This window comes from Podarcis cretensis, assembly GCF_951804945.1.
Source record: "Podarcis cretensis genome assembly, chromosome: 7".
NCBI classification, from domain to species: domain Eukaryota; kingdom Metazoa; phylum Chordata; class Lepidosauria; order Squamata; family Lacertidae; genus Podarcis; species Podarcis cretensis.
The window spans coordinates 5,827,584-5,844,435 of record NC_137176.1 but is presented as its reverse complement, the minus strand read 5'-3'; the positions used below and the strand labels follow the sequence as shown (position 1 = coordinate 5,844,435).

Sequence of the window (16,852 nt, the reverse complement as noted above, 5' to 3'; positions counted from 1 at the left end):
CACCGGTACTCAGGATGTGCTTATCTGTGCATATCTCCAGCTCTGCATATTCCCCCCTCCCTCCTCCATATGTTAATCCTGTGTAACCCAACCTCTTCTTAATGGATTCATGATGTAATCTGTGTAACCCAACCTCTTCGTAATGTATTCATGATGTAACTGGGATGTATTTTGCACTGTATTCTGGGACATGGAGGGAAGTTTCAAAAGTTCATGTCACCCCCTTTCTCGCTGTTCAATCTCGCCTTGAACCAGATTTTACCGTAACAAGTGAGAAACACTGGAGGGTACACCTGGAATAGTTTAGTTACCAGATCTAACCAGGAGTAGTAAGCAGGTCTCTGATGCTAGTTATGTTTATTCATTTTCTCATATATGCACTGAATAGTAGTAGTAGTAGTATTTGTACTCCGCCCATCTGACTGAGTTGCCGCAGCCACTCTGGCTGGCTTCCAAGGTATATAAAAACATAAAACATTGCACATTAAAAAGCTTCCCTATACAGGATATTCAGGGCTACAGCCGCTCAGCAGTTTCACTCAACAGCTGCTAAACAGGGCAATTAATGTCTTCCAACCTTAAAAGGTGTGATGGGATTAATGCTGCAACCCACAGACCACAAGTTAATGGGACTTAATTGTCTTAAATGCAAATTCTGTGTTCTAATTGGTTGCTGCACCTCTCTTAGAGGTATAGTCCAGAGGGAACACGTTAAGTGTGCGATCATTATGGACACTGAAACACTCAGGCATACTGAGCCAAAGCAGGGATGTCCCAATTAAACTGAACTTCTACCCAAAGTAATATTTTGTGACAGTGGCAAAGGCACACCTGATGTGGCACTTCTGGGCCAGAGAAAAGGGCTACAGCTAATGTATTATCATGTGTGTCCATATTAAGCAAATTAATAAGAACTGTTTTAGATGCTTAACTATAGCTGGAGGGCTGTTATCCTTGTTCTATGCTTTGTTGCTTGAAACCAATGCAAATGCAAAATAAAAAAGTGAATTGATCCTTTTAAATGTTTTTCTGTAACATTATATAGATGTGAAATGATGAGGGTTAATTCTGGTTTTCATGACTGCTTCCACAATGGCCAGACACACGCTATAAATGCATATATAGTTAAAAGTGAAGGAAGATTTCAACTGTTATATATGGGTTGCATGAAACGCCTTCAGGAAATGCATATGGTCCACAGGACCACAATAATGATAGCAGGAAACAAAATGTTCTATCAGGGGAAAGCAGTTCTGGGGAAGACAGCCCAACCAAAGGATGTAGGCTTGCAATGCTAAATAAAACACTTTTCTTTTTTTGTTTTCAGCAGTGGTGAGCGGCCAGTGGACTTGGGGGACTAGGCTAGCTCCCTAAAAGCTCTTTTGCCTGGCTTAGGGAGGGAGGAGTGATGCTCTAATGGGGTATAAGAGCTCTCCCGCCACCTTCCCTAAGCCAGCCAGGTTTATCTATAGCAGGCACCCCCAAACTCGGCCCTCCAGATGTTTTAGGACTACAATTCCCGTTATCCCTGACCACTGGTCCTGTTAGCTAGGGATGATGGGAGTTGTAGTCCCAAAACATCTGGAGGGCCAAGTTTGGGGGTGCCTGATCTATAGCTCCATCTTTTTTAAAAAAATGCATCCCACCTGCCTTCATTTCTCTAGAAAGCTATCCTACCGTTTTCTAATTATCCTGCTTTTCTGTTCTCCTTTCTTCACACACTTGCACATATAGGAGATTTTATACTGTAGTGATATGAAAATAAAGCAAGGGGTCTCTTTCAAGTGTTGCAGGTAAATAAGAATGTGGTTTTGAATCTGGGAAAATTCTTTGTGTTACTACTAACACCTAAATTCATATATAGTGGTACCTCGGGTTACATACGCTTCAGGTTACAGACTCCGCTAACCCAGAAATAGTACCTCAGGTTAAGAACTTTGCTTCAGGATGAGAACAGAAATCGTGCTCCGGGAGCAGCAGGAGGCCCCTTTAGTTAAAGTGGTGCTTCAGGTTAAGAACAGTTTTAGGTTAAGAACGGACCTCCAGAAAGAATTAAGTATGTAACCAGAGGTACCACTGTAGTATTAGAGCCACACATGAAGGTTTGCTGCTCACTGTTGTTTTAGGTATTATTCTGGGAGCAAACATTTAGTGGACATAAGGACCCATGACCGCAGCTGCCACATACTCCTTTAGTGTGGCAGCGCCTGCACTGTGGAACTCCCTGCCTATTGAGATCAAGAAGGCACCTTCACTGTACTCCGTTCAGCGCCTTAGACAAGCCTGCCCAGCTGCTTAGAAAGTTGGAAGTGATTTTAATCTGCTTTGGTATTTTAACGTTTGAATGCTTTAAAGCAGAGTTGTGGATTTTTCTTGATTTTACCTTTTTGTAAACAGCTTTGAGGTTTTTCACAATCAAGAAGTACACATTTTAAGAAATAAATAAATAAAATGGAAGGTTTCCCCTTCTTTCTCCGGACCTTTAGTAATCGTATACATATCTATAAACAGATATCGATATCGACAGATATGTAATTACTTCCTATTCTGTTTCCTTTTCTTGAGCCTTCGCTGCAGCTGGCTCAAAACAGGACCGCCGCAGAGATCGCGGCCTGTGCGCGTGCGCAGGGCAGAGAGGGGCGGAGCCACGATTTCCTTTCATTCCCGACGCGCCAATCCCGACCGACGGAGGCAGAGCAAGTTGTGCTATAACTCCGCCCAGGCTCCTCCCACGTAGAGCCAGGTCTCTCGTTTTGGGTCTCGCGAGAGCGGCCTGGCGAGAAGCCAGGAGGAGCGCGAGCGAGCCAGCGGGGTTGCGCTTCACTTATGGGCGGAGCCTCCGTGTGTGCGTCGGCGGCGTGGTGACGTTGGCGGCGTGGCAGCGCGCGGGTCGCCCGTTACTCGGCGGGCCCGTTCCGCGAGGGGTTGCCATGGCGAAGACGGTGGCCTACTTCTACGACCCGGACGTGGGGAACTTCCACTACGGTGCGAGGGGAGCCGGGGGTGGGTCGGAAAAGGCCGCAGGTCGGGTCTTGCCGGGCCGAGCGGAGCGGGCCGTCTGCTGCCGAGGGGCCCGCTGCCTCCGCCCTTCGGAAAACAGCCCCCGCTTTCAAAATAAGCAGCCAGAGTTCCAGTCTCGGAGGTTTCTTCTAGATTTAAATCTTCTAGATTTATATCTTCTAGATTTATATCTAGTTTTAACTCTGTAGTCGTTTAATTGCCTCTTCATGGTTGTATTTTCAGCTCCGAGTCCCCACTTGACATAGTCATAATAAGTAAATTAATAGTCCTCATGATCACGGTCTTAGGGGGTGGGGGGGAGTCTGGGAGAAGCCCCCAAGATGGCCCTCTCCTGTGTTCCTAACCAAGCATGCCTGTGAGGGTGGTGGAAATTGAAAGGCTATTTTGACTGAACCAAAACAAAAACCATACACCACCAAGCAACCATACATACATTATGTGGAACCTATATTTATTTAATTTAGGAAGGTGGCGCTGTGGGTTAAAGCCTCAGCGCCTAGGACTTGCCGATCGAAAGGTCTGCGGTTCGAATCCCTGCGGCGGGGTGCGCTCCCGCTGCTCGGTCCCAGCGCCTGCCAACCTAGCAGTTCGAAAGCACCTCCGGGTGCAAGTAGATAAATAGGGACCGCTTACCAGCGGGAAGGTAAACGGCGTTTCCGTGTGCGGCTCTGGCTCGCCAGAGCAGCGATGTCACGCTGGCCACGTGACCCGAAAGTGTCTCCGGACAGCGCTGGCCCCTGGCCTCTTAAGTGAGATGGGCGCACAACCCCAGAGTCTGTCAAGACTGACCCGTACGGGCAGGGGTACCTTTACCTTTACCTTTACCTTATGATAAGATGTAGTGAGGCTATGTGTTTAGACAAGGAATGAAACCAATTAGTACTTCACTCAACTGCTCTTAACCATGTAAACCTTAATCAATGGAGCTATACGTCTGCTATAAGGGACTCATATGTATCAGCATAATGTTCTCCCACAATACTACTTTTATCTCCGGTTGCACTTCTTTCTCTAAGTGCTAGTAATGAGCTAGGTCTTAATGAACCTTTGTTTCTGGTATGGGGATGTTGATTTCACAGTGTTTTTTTTCTTTCTTTCTTATTGTGTTAGGAGCGGGACATCCCATGAAGCCTCATCGCTTGGCACTGACCCACAGCCTGGTTCTGCACTATGGACTCTATAAGAAGATGATTGTAAGCATTGCATTTACTGGGTCAAAGACAGCTCCTGGTTTCAAGGCAGTAATATTTATTTTAGGATATTTTTATCCATTCCTTTGTAGGTATATTTCAGAATCTGCAGACATTACATGTAAAGCCTCTCGCAAAGTGTGGAATCACTGGAGGCAGGACTCAGCAATTTTATTGACTTTGCCACCAAGCCAAAGCATTTTAGTTTTCTCACCTTCCCGTTTCCAATTTGTGCTAAGAAAGCCCCCCTCCCTTTTCCGCAATTGTTACGTATTTGGCTGTGATACCCAACTTTGAGAGTGGGAATTGCTGCACAATTGCCAGGACAATTCCTATCCACCTCTGCAGCTTCAGGTCTGGGAGGAAGGCTCTGTTCATTAAGTTCATAAAACTGCAGCAGCTCACTTGACATGTTGAGCATGAATATAGAAGTCTGACTAGGGATAGTGTAAACTGGAACTCTGAGTTTGATGGCTGTACAGCCTTGCTCTGCTGTTGAATTCAGTCCTGAATGGGATAAATTTCTCTTGCAGGTATTTAAACCATATCAAGCATCTCAGCATGATATGTGCCGCTTTCATTCAGAAGATTACATTGACTTCCTTCAGCGAGTGTCTCCAAATAACATGCAAGGATTCACCAAGAGCCTCAATGCTTTCAATGTGGGGGATGACTGGTAAGTGCTGCATACCTTCTAGATGCATCAGGTAGATAGGACCCAAAATGTGTGGTGTGGGCAGGGTGGATATTACAGAGGTCCCAAATGCCTGCTCGAACAAAAAAGTACTGGTCTTTCATTGCAATATTGTTTGTTTCATTTTTTTGTAAACAACTTGGGGGTTCTGCATATAATCAAGTGGTTTAAAATTTTTGCTAAATAAATCTACTACAGATGTGAATGACAGAAGAAATAAGATAATGTCTTTGTTTGGTTAGAAACATAAAGATTTACATGTGGAAATATATGTGAGGATGTAGAAGGGTAGATGATTGAGGGCTTGTCATGTTTGTTGGGGATAGGCACTTGTCTTGGCAAGTAGAACCATGGACCCTTGCAGATTAAGAGTTCTTAAATATTAGACGACTTGCACACTCCTATTTCAACTGTGGCTGCTAAACAAAAACGTTGCCTTGCCTGTCTTGTGTTTCTTATTCACATCTAGCGATATGGTCAGATCTTCCATACCCAAATAGCTATTTTGGATTGGAAAGTTTCTGCCATGTTATCCTGAACTAAGTGTAATTTTGTGTTCTCTCGTAGTCCAGTGTTCCCAGGGCTGTTTGAATTTTGTTCTCGATATACTGGGGCTTCATTGCAAGGAGCAACACAACTGAATAATAAGGTAACAAGGTGATGTCATCTTCACATCCTTAAGTTGCTGTCAACCAGATCGCTCTAAAATTTGCTCTGTAATTTTTTTGTGCAACTAAAATGGTATTCATAATCATTGGTTTTGGGGGAGCTTTATGATATCTGATATGGCATGGTGGGGTGCTCAGGAACCCCCCAGTTCAAATCCTATCGGGCATGAATTCACTTGGTGGTTTTTAGCCTCCCATCTCCAATATGGAGGTACTAATTCTGACCTACCTTACAGGTTTTTTTGTGAGGAGTGCAATGAAGTGCTTAGAATGCTAGGAAGTATAAATGCTAAATACTCTCATGGGTACAAAACTATAACTCAGATAGCCTTAACAGTTTGTTGTTGTTTTTTTGCAAAGGCAGTCAGCAGAGTGAATGGGGTAGCTTAGAATATAGGGATTCATCATCCCTTGGTAAGTATTGCTGTTAAGGCAGCATAATCCTCTTTCATTTGAGCTAATGTCCTCCTTCTGTCCTTAGATCTGTGATATTGCAATAAACTGGGCTGGAGGTCTTCACCATGCCAAGAAGTTTGAGGTAATGAGGCAAGTCTACTTTCCTTGCTTTGGAGGGTAAAGAAAACTTAGATGCTTTTCACTGACTCACTTTTGCCTTTTTTGTGTTTCAGGCTTCTGGGTTTTGTTATGTCAATGACATTGTGATCGGCATCTTGGAGCTTCTCAAGTAAGGAGTTGGGGCAAGCGGTGCATAGGCGGAGGGGGGAGTTGGTGGTGCTGTAAATGGCATAATGGAGCTGCACTAGAGATTGTGTGTCTAAATGGCTTCTCTGGTGCTGGTGGCCCTTCCCATTCCCTTCCCATTGAACCTTCTTCAAGTGTTTGATCATAATGTGATAATTCTTGTTTAGTTGGTCCAGATGTGGTACACTTCTTTCCTACCTGCACTTTTTTGTTCCAGTTTAAGAAATGCAATAATTAAGCCCTGGCTTGGCATTTTTTGGTGCAGTCTTGTGTTTGAAAACCCCACCCTGAATGGGGTTTGGATCTGGTGCACTTTATGCTTGCTTAACTTAAACTGGCATAAATTACACTGGCTTCCACTACTTGGCATTGCTCCCTTCATCAAGAAGACTAAGTTATTCCTTCCTCCTCCTCCAGTCTGGCTTTACAGATAATTTAAACACATTACCTGCTTGTCTCCAATCCCATTCTGCTACCCAACTATAAATTACATACAAATGTTTCCCTTTCTGATCTACGACATGAAATACACCTTTTTGGTGAGTAAGAAACTTGGATTGGCAACTGGGTGAGGGGAGTGGCTGTGCAGCTTGGATACAGGATTTCACCCTGGTGTTGCCAGCTTCCACCTGCTTCTCTAACATGTCTTTGGGTTTCTGACAGATATCACCCACGTGTACTGTACATTGACATAGATATCCATCATGGAGATGGTGTTCAGGAGGCTTTTTATTTGACAGACCGTGTCATGACAGTGTCCTTTCACAAATATGGAAACTACTTCTTCCCTGGTACAGGTAAAAAACTTTTTATTGCTTATTATAAGCTGGATTAAAGATGCAATACAGATTTCATTTTGGATACCTGCAGAGTGCTTAGATATAGGATAGGTACATTAGTGTGGGGATGTTCCAGTGGTTAGCTAAAAATGGAAATGGGATTTCTTGAGGCTATGGATTAGCTAGGTAGTAACCTATTTTAAAAATCAAAGTTTGAATTCTGCACTTTCACCTGCTAGGTGACATGTACGAAGTGGGAGCTGAGAGTGGCCGTTATTACTGTCTGAACGTACCTTTGCGTGATGGCATTGATGACCAAAGTAAGTGGGAGGCTTCTCTTGGCCCTTGCTGGATATTCTGTCTTCTGTGCAGATTGCAGCAGAGGAGCTATAACAGCAGAGTCTTGTCTTCTCTTTGAAGGTTACAAACACCTCTTCCAACCAGTCATTAATCAAGTTATAGAGTTCTATCAGCCCACGTGCATAGTGCTGCAGGTAAGAGGATGGAAGACCTAAGCAGTGAGAGTCATGGGTGTGGACTTGCATTTCCTTTGAACTAGTGGGGGGAGGGTTGGGAGATAGGTGGGCTGGCTGGGATGAGATGCGTTCCTGATATTCTGTTGTGAGTGTTTTGGATAATCAGTAGCTAGTGCACCAATACTGTTGTTTTCTCCTCATTTCTTCTTCTTTGCCTCCATTAAGTGTGGTGCTGACTCGCTAGGTTGTGATCGTCTTGGTTGCTTTAACCTCAGCATAAGAGGACATGGGTGAGTCCCTTTAATGAGTTGAGTAAAAGGGCACATTGGAACTGAAACGGATGTGATTGGATCTCCCACCTTTTTTACCCTTTAATGCAGCTGTGGGAGCTTCACATTTGTTTGGACTAGTGGTGCTGGAGGGGTGAGGGAGAGGTTGAGCCCTCCCACAAAGCGACTGTTAGCCCTGCAGCAGAAAAACACAGTGCAATTAATTGGTATGTGTGTGATTGAAAAACAGTTTGAGAAAAAGTTTAACACCTCCACCTGTTCTGCTTCAGTAAAATCTGCTTTCCGATGAACTTGCTATTGCCCCCCACAGTGGAAAAATGCAGGTGTACTATATTTATTTCCTGATATAGGCTAAATAGCTGCTTGCTATGGTGAAAGAACTATATTGCAAAAACAGTGCTGCTGGTCTGATAAAAATCAGAGCCGTTGTGGTTTCTTCAGTTAAAAATAAAGCAAAGCTGGAAGGCTTGTTCTTGCATTCTGGTTGCTTTTGAGGGGTTGCTTTTCGAGTGGGGAGAAGTGACAGGGATTGCTTCTCTGCTCATCTAGTGGTCCATCCTCTTTGCTTGCTTGTTGCCTGCCAGTTAATGTGGAGCTGGGGGTGTCCACTAGCTTCACCCCTTGAAGGGGTTCTGCGTGTACAGTGGTGCCTCGCAAGATGAAAAGAATCCGTTCCGCGAGTCTCTTCGTCTTGCGGTTTTTTCGTCTTGCGAAGCAACCCTATTAGCGGATTAGCGCTATTAGCGGCTAAGCGGCTATTAGCGGCTAAGCAGCTTAGAAAAGGGGGGGAGCGAAAAAAATCGCAAGACTCGCAAGATGTTTTCGTCTTGCGAAGCAAGCACATAGGGAAATTCGTCTTGCGAAGCGCCTCGAAAAACCCTTTCGTCTAGCGGGTTTTTCGTCTTGCGAGGCATTCGTCTTGCGGGGCACCACTGTAATTGTGAGAGATGTACTTGAGCAGAGGGATGAGAAATGCATGTGTAGTGTTGTGTTTGTATGAGAGAGAGCTGGAAGGGGGAGAGTTGTGCATATGGTCTGTGAGAGACAAACACGTATGTGAACAAGAAGTACGGATGAATGTGTGCTTTGAGTGAGGGAAAGATGCACTTGGGTGGAGAGGGAGAGGCATTTGTGAAGTGTGTGTGAGAGACGGTTCTTTCTCTCTCTCTCTCTCTCTCTCTCTCTCTCTCTCTCTCTCTGTCTGTGTGTGTGTGTATGTGTGTGTGTGTGTGTGTGTGTGTGTGTGTGTGTGGCGCCACCTTGTTTAATTTTCCTAATAGTGTGAAATAATTGCCATGTGATCTCCACAAGCAGGACACAGCTTATTTCCTACAATAAGCATGAGGTCTGGAAGGGGGAAACAACAGTGCATGTACTTGCTCTAATTGTGCTTTGCTCCAACGGCAGTCATTTTGTGACAGGCACTTTCCCCAAATTCAAAATGTGCCCACTGCTCCAAAAACTTGGGCGACCCCCTGCATTAATGTATCTCTGTGTCCCATCTTTTTTGGTCCTTGGTAGTTAGCAGTCTGAAACCCTGTCTCTCCCCCTCCCCGTTCTGAGAATTGATTCTCATCCTGGCACATGAGGATTTGTTTCTGATTTTCTGAGCAATAATGTAGTGTTAGGTCAAACTTTGTTGATTTGGTGCTTTGTAGTAGTGAACCTCAGTGCCTAGGACTTGCCGATCACATGGTCGGCGGTTCGAATCCCCGCGGCGGGGTGAGCTCCCGTCGTTCGGTCCCAGCGCCTGCCAACCTAGCAGTTCGAAAGCACCTCCGGGTGCAAGTAGATAAATAGGGACCGCTTACCAGCAGGAAGGTAAACGGCGTTTCCGTGTGCTGTGCTGGCTCGCCAGATGCAGCTTGTCACGCTGGCCACGTGACCCGGAAGTGTCTGCGGACAGCGCTGGCTCCCGGCCTATAGAGTGAGATGAGCGCACAACCCTAGAGTCTGGCAAGACTGGCCCGTACGGGCAGGGGTACCTTTACCTTTACCTAGTATTGATGGTATTGTTGTTACACTTTTGTTAACACGTTTGGATCAGTTGTCCCCCTCTGTAAGCAGGTGTGTTCTATAAGGCACACCTGCACAATTATCTGCTTTCTCACAAAGACAAGATAAGCAGAGAGTTTACAGGTTTTGGTTGTTCTTTATTAATTGTGTATGCCTCCCACAGTTATACTAAGAATTACCTTGAGGTGGTACTGATGGGTTAATAGTACATACCTACCTAGGCTCTTTACTTTTTTTTCCAACCTTCACCTTTGAAGTCAGTAATGAAAGATCAGCATTTAGCTCAGAATAAGTTATTGTGTGTATTTATACATAATATACATTACTCAATCTTTTCAATATTTAGGACTTTAGAGCGTTGACACCTACTCTTTGTGCTGCATATATTTTTCTGGGCTTTTGACCACAGTCTGAAATAAACCTCCCACTTTTAACGCGCTCAGGAGCCTACACCTGAGTAAACAGAGCCTGTGTTGTTAGTTAATTGTAAATTTTCCAAAACCTATTTGTAGCCATATGAAGGGGGATGGTTTATGTACAACACATAGATGAATGTAAGCAAGTTTGAGAGGAATTCATTTCTAAATTTTCTAACTTTGAATCCTAGGGAATGTGTAGAATATGTAAAGAGTTTCAACCTACCCCTCCTGGTGTTAGGAGGAGGTGGCTACACAGTTCGCAATGTGGCCCGGTGCTGGTGAGTCTTCTGGAAGCTTTTGTTGATAATGGGTTGGGGCTTCACCTTCCTTGGATATAAAATGGCACAGGTTTGTGTCATGGGAAGACTTCACTGTAGTCTGCCTTTCATTTTAGGACTTATGAAACATCATTACTTGTAGATGAAGCAATTAGTGAGGAGCTTCCATATAGTGGTAAGTTGAGGACCTACATGTTCAAACGTCACTGATGTCACTTGTAGCATATTTCGTTTCCCCAAGTTATTAGTATCTAGATAACTTAGGGGGATAGTTCAAAAGCAATGACAAGGCTTCATGGAGTAGCCGCTGCCACCTGTAGAACCTTGTTGCATGGGCTGGCCAGGGCAGGTGTGGTGTGCAGAGGAAAATGTCAGCTCACTATATCGGTGTCCAGGTCCTGGTTGGGCCCCTTGTTATCATGTGGCAGCAGCCCGGCTGATTTGGGTTCTAGCCCACCTCTACCCTGAAACACTCCCTTTTGGGGGTTACTATTGGCTGCTGCTAACAACGCTGCCAGTGGTAGCTTGTGCCCCTTGTTACAGCAGATACAGTGGGGAACCTCTTGCTGGTGGAACTGCCCTGCCAACAGAGGCAGTGTCTCTGGGTTGGGCTGGGTGCAGGGATATATCCACTTCATCCAAATTCTTCAGCATGATTTGTTGGGGGTTGTGGTTGGTTAATCTGTAATTCTCCAACAGCATCTTTCAGATTGTTTGAAAATATGAGGGTTAAGCAGATTTACATGGTGGAGGTGGCTACCAACCTTTGGCCACCCTTTTCATATCTGCCTATGCTTTTCTAATTATTGGAGGCAAATTATTTTAAACCAGATTATTTAATCCTGTTACTTTTTCCACTTGGAGTTGTCAGTGGTTATTACATTTGCTCATCAATATTGATTCTCAACAATTCTGCGTTATTCAAACCGGAAAACTGACTGAAAATATTTATTATCCATTTAAAGACTCTAAAATATACTACAGATGTTGTGAAAGAAGCAGCATCTGCCTAGACCATCATTTATCATGTACTTCTGCTATAACCAAATTCCAATCCAAATAGTAAAGATTAGTGGAAATGGGGTGTCCCTGTGTTGACTCTCTATTAAAGCTTCATAGAAAGATATTTGTTGGTTTGATGGCATTAAAGCTTCATAGATGAAGCAGAATTTGATTCTATGTTTCCATCAGTTCTAAGCAGCTGGAAAATCAGCTGATTTCATTAATTTACATAAAGGGAGCCAAGGCACTGAGAGAGATTGCTCCTTCAGGAGAGTGGAGCTGCAGCTTGCTGTTCAGTTAGTTGTTGCATGGGCTTTGTAGAGTTGTTTGAAAGGGGTTGTGCATGGATTTCCTTCTTATTTTAAAATGTATAAACATCAGTATGCATGTATCCACACTAATTGTCTGTCTCTATGCAGAGTACTTTGAATACTTTGCTCCAGACTTTACCCTCCACCCTGATGTCAGCACTCGAATTGAAAATCAGAACTCGAGGCAGGTAAGTAACTTTGGCCATATATATTTCACTTAGCTCTGCTTTAGCCTCCCACCATGTCTTCTGCCTTGACATTTTCAAAAGTTGCAGCATTGGTGCTTCTGGTTTCCCAAAGCCCATTCCAAGCAGTAAGAGCAGGCCCTCCAGATGTTTTGAGACTACAATTCCCAACATCCCTGAACACTGGTCCTGTTAGCTAGGGATGATGGGAGTTGTAGTCTCAAAAAATATCTGGAGGGCCGAGTTTGCCTATGCCTGAGTAAGAGTGATTGGGATCATTCTGAACCTGCAAATTCATTTTGGGCAAATAGTTATTATTATCATTGTTAATTTCATTCTATACTGCTTTATATTTTTAAGAAAAAAATCTCAAAATGGTTTACAACCTTCATTAAAACATCAAATAAAACATTACTGAAGAAAGTCAAGTATACATTCAAAGCAACAGGAAACTAAAATATTATCTTAAAAGATTTCAAAATAAAACATTACCAAAGAGGTCTGCTATAAAATGCACATTTAACACAGCCAAGTTAGGAAAAAAATTATCTTGACCATTTCAAAAGAAAACATTACTAAAGGAAGTCCACTATAAAATGCATATTTAGAGCAGCATAATAAGCAAGAGAATAAAAAATTCTCATAAGCGTAGAAGACACCAAGATCAAGCAGGACCACCCAGCTGCAATCTTGATATTTTAAGAGGAGTGTGACTCCTGTCTAAATTGGAATATACTGAGCACTGCCTTTCTAATTCTATGAACTGCCTGTCAAATGTACCTAATATATTACATGGACTTCACATTGTTGGATTTCATCCAGATCGTTACTACCGTATTTTTCGCTCTATAGGACGCACTTTTCCCCCTTCAAAAATGAAGGGGAAATGTGTGTGCGTCCTTTGGAGCGAAGACGCCATAGCCCCGCGACCCTCTCCCGGCTGGAGAGGTGATGCGCGGCTATGGCAGGAGCCTCCATAGCCGCGCGTCACCTCTCAAGCCGGGAGAGCGCGCGTGGGGCTAAAGAAGCCCCCCTCGACCCTCTCCTGGCTGGAGAGGTGACGCGCGGCTATGGCAGGAGCCTCTATAGCCGCGCGAGGCAAAAGAAGCCATAGCCCCGCGACCCTCTCCCAGCTGGACAGGTGACGCGCGACTATGGCAGCAGCCTCTCCGCTGCGCCTTTCCGCTGCTCCCTGACCTGCCCTGAGCAGGTCGAAAGGAACCTGAAGCCTGGAGAGTGAGAGGGGTCGGTGCACACCAACCCCTCTCGCTCTCCAGGCTTCCAAGGTAGCCGCCTGAACGGCACCTTGTTTTAGAGCGGGAAAACAAGAGGGGGGAAATTCTCCCCCTCTCTGCGCAGCGCCTCCTGCCGCTTCGCTGAAGGGGCGCTGGGCAGAGAAGGGGAGATTTTTTTCCCCTTGTTCTCCCCCCTCTAAAACGAGGTGCGTCCTATTGTCCGGTGCGTCCTATGGTGCGAAAAATATGGTAATCACCTGATGTCATAAGTGACAATTAAAGGGATTTTTAATTTATGTTACAAGTGTCACCGTGCTAAGATTAGCAATGGCCCCGTTGAGAGAGACAAAAGACAGCAGAAGGAGCTCCTATCTTTGCTCTTAGGTTGGAGATAAGCTCTCTGTTTCTTCTTTGATTTTAAAAGCAGCATTTTTCTGTACCCCACACAAACTCTGAGTGGGTGGAAATGCTGCCTTTTGCTCTGAAGGAGTAGGCAGAGGGCTTATCTCTAAACCTAGTGCTGCTGTGCTTAGCACCAAGATCCTAGACCTAGATAAAGGACCCATCTGCTCCTTAGAGAGGAATTTTATTTTGTTTCTGGAGTGCTCTGTGAGAGAGAGGGTGGGGGAGAAGAGGGGCAGTGCTGTGTCCTTGGTGTCTGGTACATGTTTTGTGGGGGTGGGGGCGGGATTTTGCTTCCCACTCCCTTAAGAGTTTTGCTTTTGTTTTGGCCCTGGCAATTTGGACAGGTTCCTGTTGGCCCTTGGGCCAAATGGCTTCTCTACTCCTGCAGTAAGAGAAAATCTAGTGCCCTTGGCATTTCTGACAGCCAGGCAGGAGTGGTGGCTGGAACTTTATAAACATTTTCATACCTGAAGGCCTCTATGATATGACCTGCTGTTTTCCCCCCTCTTCTCTTCTGACCAGTACTTAGATCAAATTCGGCAAACTATATTTGAGAATTTGAAGATGCTGAACCATGCACCCAGTGTCCAGATCCATGACGTCCCTTCTGATTTGCTGAATTTTGATCGCCCAGATGAGCCTGATCCTGAAGAGAGAGGTTCTGAGGAGAACTACAGCAGGCATGTTTCTGTTTATTCCTCAAGTAGAAGCGTCCCGTGTTTGCACCCCAGCCCAACTGGAGGAACTATGATATGTGCCTCCCAGAACCAACACTACATTGATTTGAGCTTTTGCTTATTGTTTAGATTGCTGTTTTCCAGAAGCATGTATTTGCCTCAGTTTTAGGTGGGCAGGTTTACAGTGTCTGTGCTTAATTTTTGGCCTCCTCCTGTGTTAACTTGTCTTGCAGGCCGGAGGCTTCAAATGAGTTCTACGATGGTGACCATGATAACGATAAAGAAAGTGATGTGGAGATATGATGCCTGAATCATGGGAGTGTGAACAGTGTGGAAATCACAGGATGGTGGTGCTATAAGGATGCAGCGGGTTCCAGTGGAAAGCCTCTGTCCTGTCGCTAAGTGATGGCAGCAGGACTGCTGAATCATGCAATTACTGGGGCACAAAAGACATTGAGAGGTTTATGGTCCTCCCAGAGCCTTTCCCATCCCTTGAGACTGTGCCTTTGCCACTGTTTGTGGAAAAAGAATTTCATAATTTCATGTTCACACAAGTCTGTTTCACTGCTGTGTGACCAGCTGTTGGGTCTCATTCTGCAGTGACTTTGTCTCCCTTGCAGACAACAAGAAGCACTGTTGCACTTGGACATTTCTTCTGACTTCTTTTGAAACAGGTTTGTGTATGTGAGGTGTTCTGCTGAAGCAGCTGGTTTTAAATCCCAAAAAAGCTGCAGTGTAAAAGTCAGTCGTTTGCCAGTTTTTAAGCCAACCAGAGTCCCATGTTAAAGTAAATCAGATAAAAGGGAGAACCGGATAATGGTTAATATTTTGCTGAGCCAGTAATGGAGGTTGGAACGGTCAGTTTTGCGGCTGACCCAACAATGCTGGTTCATTTAGCACAGATTTCTTCATAGGAGGTTATTTTTGTAGCAGCTCATTTTCAAAATCAGGGCATGTTGAAAAAACTTACCCATGTGGGATATTTGAGGGACAGAAGGCTGGGGGTGGGTGGGTGTTGTTTCTTAATATTTCTTCTGGTAACACTGCGTACTTGGTACCAAAGTGGCATCCAAAAAAAACCCCTTGTCAATGGAGAATTTTGTTTTGCATGAGTGTTGATTACATTCACACACTAGTGCAGGGTTTCCCAACCCTTGGCCTCCAGCTGGTTTCATACTACAATTCCCATCATCCCTGACCACTGGTATTGCTAGCTAGGGATGATGGGAGCTGTAGTCCAAAAACAGCTGGAGACCCCAAGGCTGGGAAACGCTGGATTGTGCACCTTTGTACAAGTGTACCCCCAAGAGTGACCTTTCCACTGACGTCACCTTTGGTTTCATAGAGGTCATGTTGCTTCTCAAAAAAATGTTACATGGATTGTAGGGAGAGACCTGGGCCAAAGATGGTTATGTTGTTGTGGAAAGTCTTCCCATTGTTGAGCTTCTCCCTTCTGTGACCCTTTACATATTTTAATGAATCATGCTTTCTGAGCATGTGTTCAGGCAGAGGCTTTGTTCCTAAATAAATTTTAAGGAACTTTATGAAAGGAAAGCTTCCTGTCCCCTCTTACCCCCTGAACCACATTCCATATTGTTCAGGAGGGTCCCCCAGACCACCCAGAGAGGATTTTCTTTTTCAGGGTAAGGGGGGGATGCACACAGTGGGGAGAAGTGGACAGGAAACATCTCTTCCACAAAACTTCCTTAAAAACAAAGTTCTTTTTGGATGCAAGCAAAAATTTGAAAGGCTTCTCTAGTATTAACTGCAAGTTCTCCTTCCTTTGTGACTACATAGCCATTGATGCAATGTGTGCCTCAGTTTGGCTGTGGTCTTACTGGTCTTAAGCTGTATGTGTACTTGCAGATACTTGCCATCAGTGTTATGAAGACTTCACTGCGGGTAGAATGGCAGAACAGCAACTGATCTTTTCTTTCTTATGCTCATATTTTACTAATGCTTTTAAAATATTAAACAACAGGATGGTGTTTTTCTTACCTGTTTTGTGTCTTTCCTTCTCCCCCTGCCTCTTGCATTGACATGCGCTCATGCAGCCTGTACAGCAGACTCATTGACCAGATGTGGCCCCCACATGCCTCTCTTTCTGGCCCTCAGAACTCTCCTCATGCTTGGCCCTTCACTGGACCTGTTTCACATCCTCCTTGAGTGTTTTTGCCTGGCTGGTATTTGTCCTCAAACTCTTGCTTGTCTGGAGGGGATACAAAGGACTGTATAGAAAGTAGCCTGCTGTAGAAACATTCGCCTTTGTTGCCACTTTGCCTCTAGCCCTGCTTGTCACTGACATGTGGCCCTGGGAATAATAAAATTGTAGAATTGGAAGGGACCCCAAGGGTCATCTAGGCCAACCCCCTGCAGTGCAGGAATAAATGTCCAGAAGGGAATTTGGCCCTCCAACTGTAAATGGGTTCCTCATGTGTGATGTATAGTCACTTTCAGTCCTTTTTAAAAAATTCTTATAGTAATGGAGCCCAGTCTCTTCTTTC

General features: G+C 44.7%; 1 protein-coding gene across 1 annotated transcript; it reads left to right on the top strand.

The window, feature by feature from the left end:
• Positions 1–2,833: 2,833 nt before the first annotated feature.
• HDAC3 (histone deacetylase 3) lies at positions 2,834–16,345 on the top strand. The gene is made up of 15 exons (XM_079983617.1): positions 2,834–2,985; positions 4,132–4,214; positions 4,745–4,887; positions 5,473–5,554; positions 6,055–6,111; positions 6,203–6,258; positions 6,939–7,072; positions 7,294–7,374; positions 7,475–7,548; positions 7,756–7,820; positions 10,444–10,533; positions 10,650–10,708; positions 11,955–12,034; positions 14,194–14,351; positions 14,582–16,345. The coding sequence occupies exons 1-15, from the start codon at positions 2,931–2,933 to the stop codon at positions 14,649–14,651; spliced, it is 1,287 nt and encodes a 428-aa protein (XP_079839743.1). The 5' UTR covers positions 2,834–2,930; the 3' UTR covers positions 14,652–16,345.
• Positions 16,346–16,852: the final 507 nt, after the last annotated feature.

Coding starts and splice junctions, on each gene's coding strand:
- HDAC3 (XM_079983617.1), top strand. CDS start 2,931: ATGGCGAAGACGGTGGCCTACTTCTACGACCCGGACGTGGGGAACTTC. Junction 7,073..7,293: donor CTACTTCTTCCCTGGTACAG/GTAAAAAACTTT, acceptor TTCACCTGCTAG/GTGACATGTACGAAGTGGGA. Junction 10,709..11,954: donor TGAGGAGCTTCCATATAGTG/GTAAGTTGAGGA, acceptor GTCTCTATGCAG/AGTACTTTGAATACTTTGCT.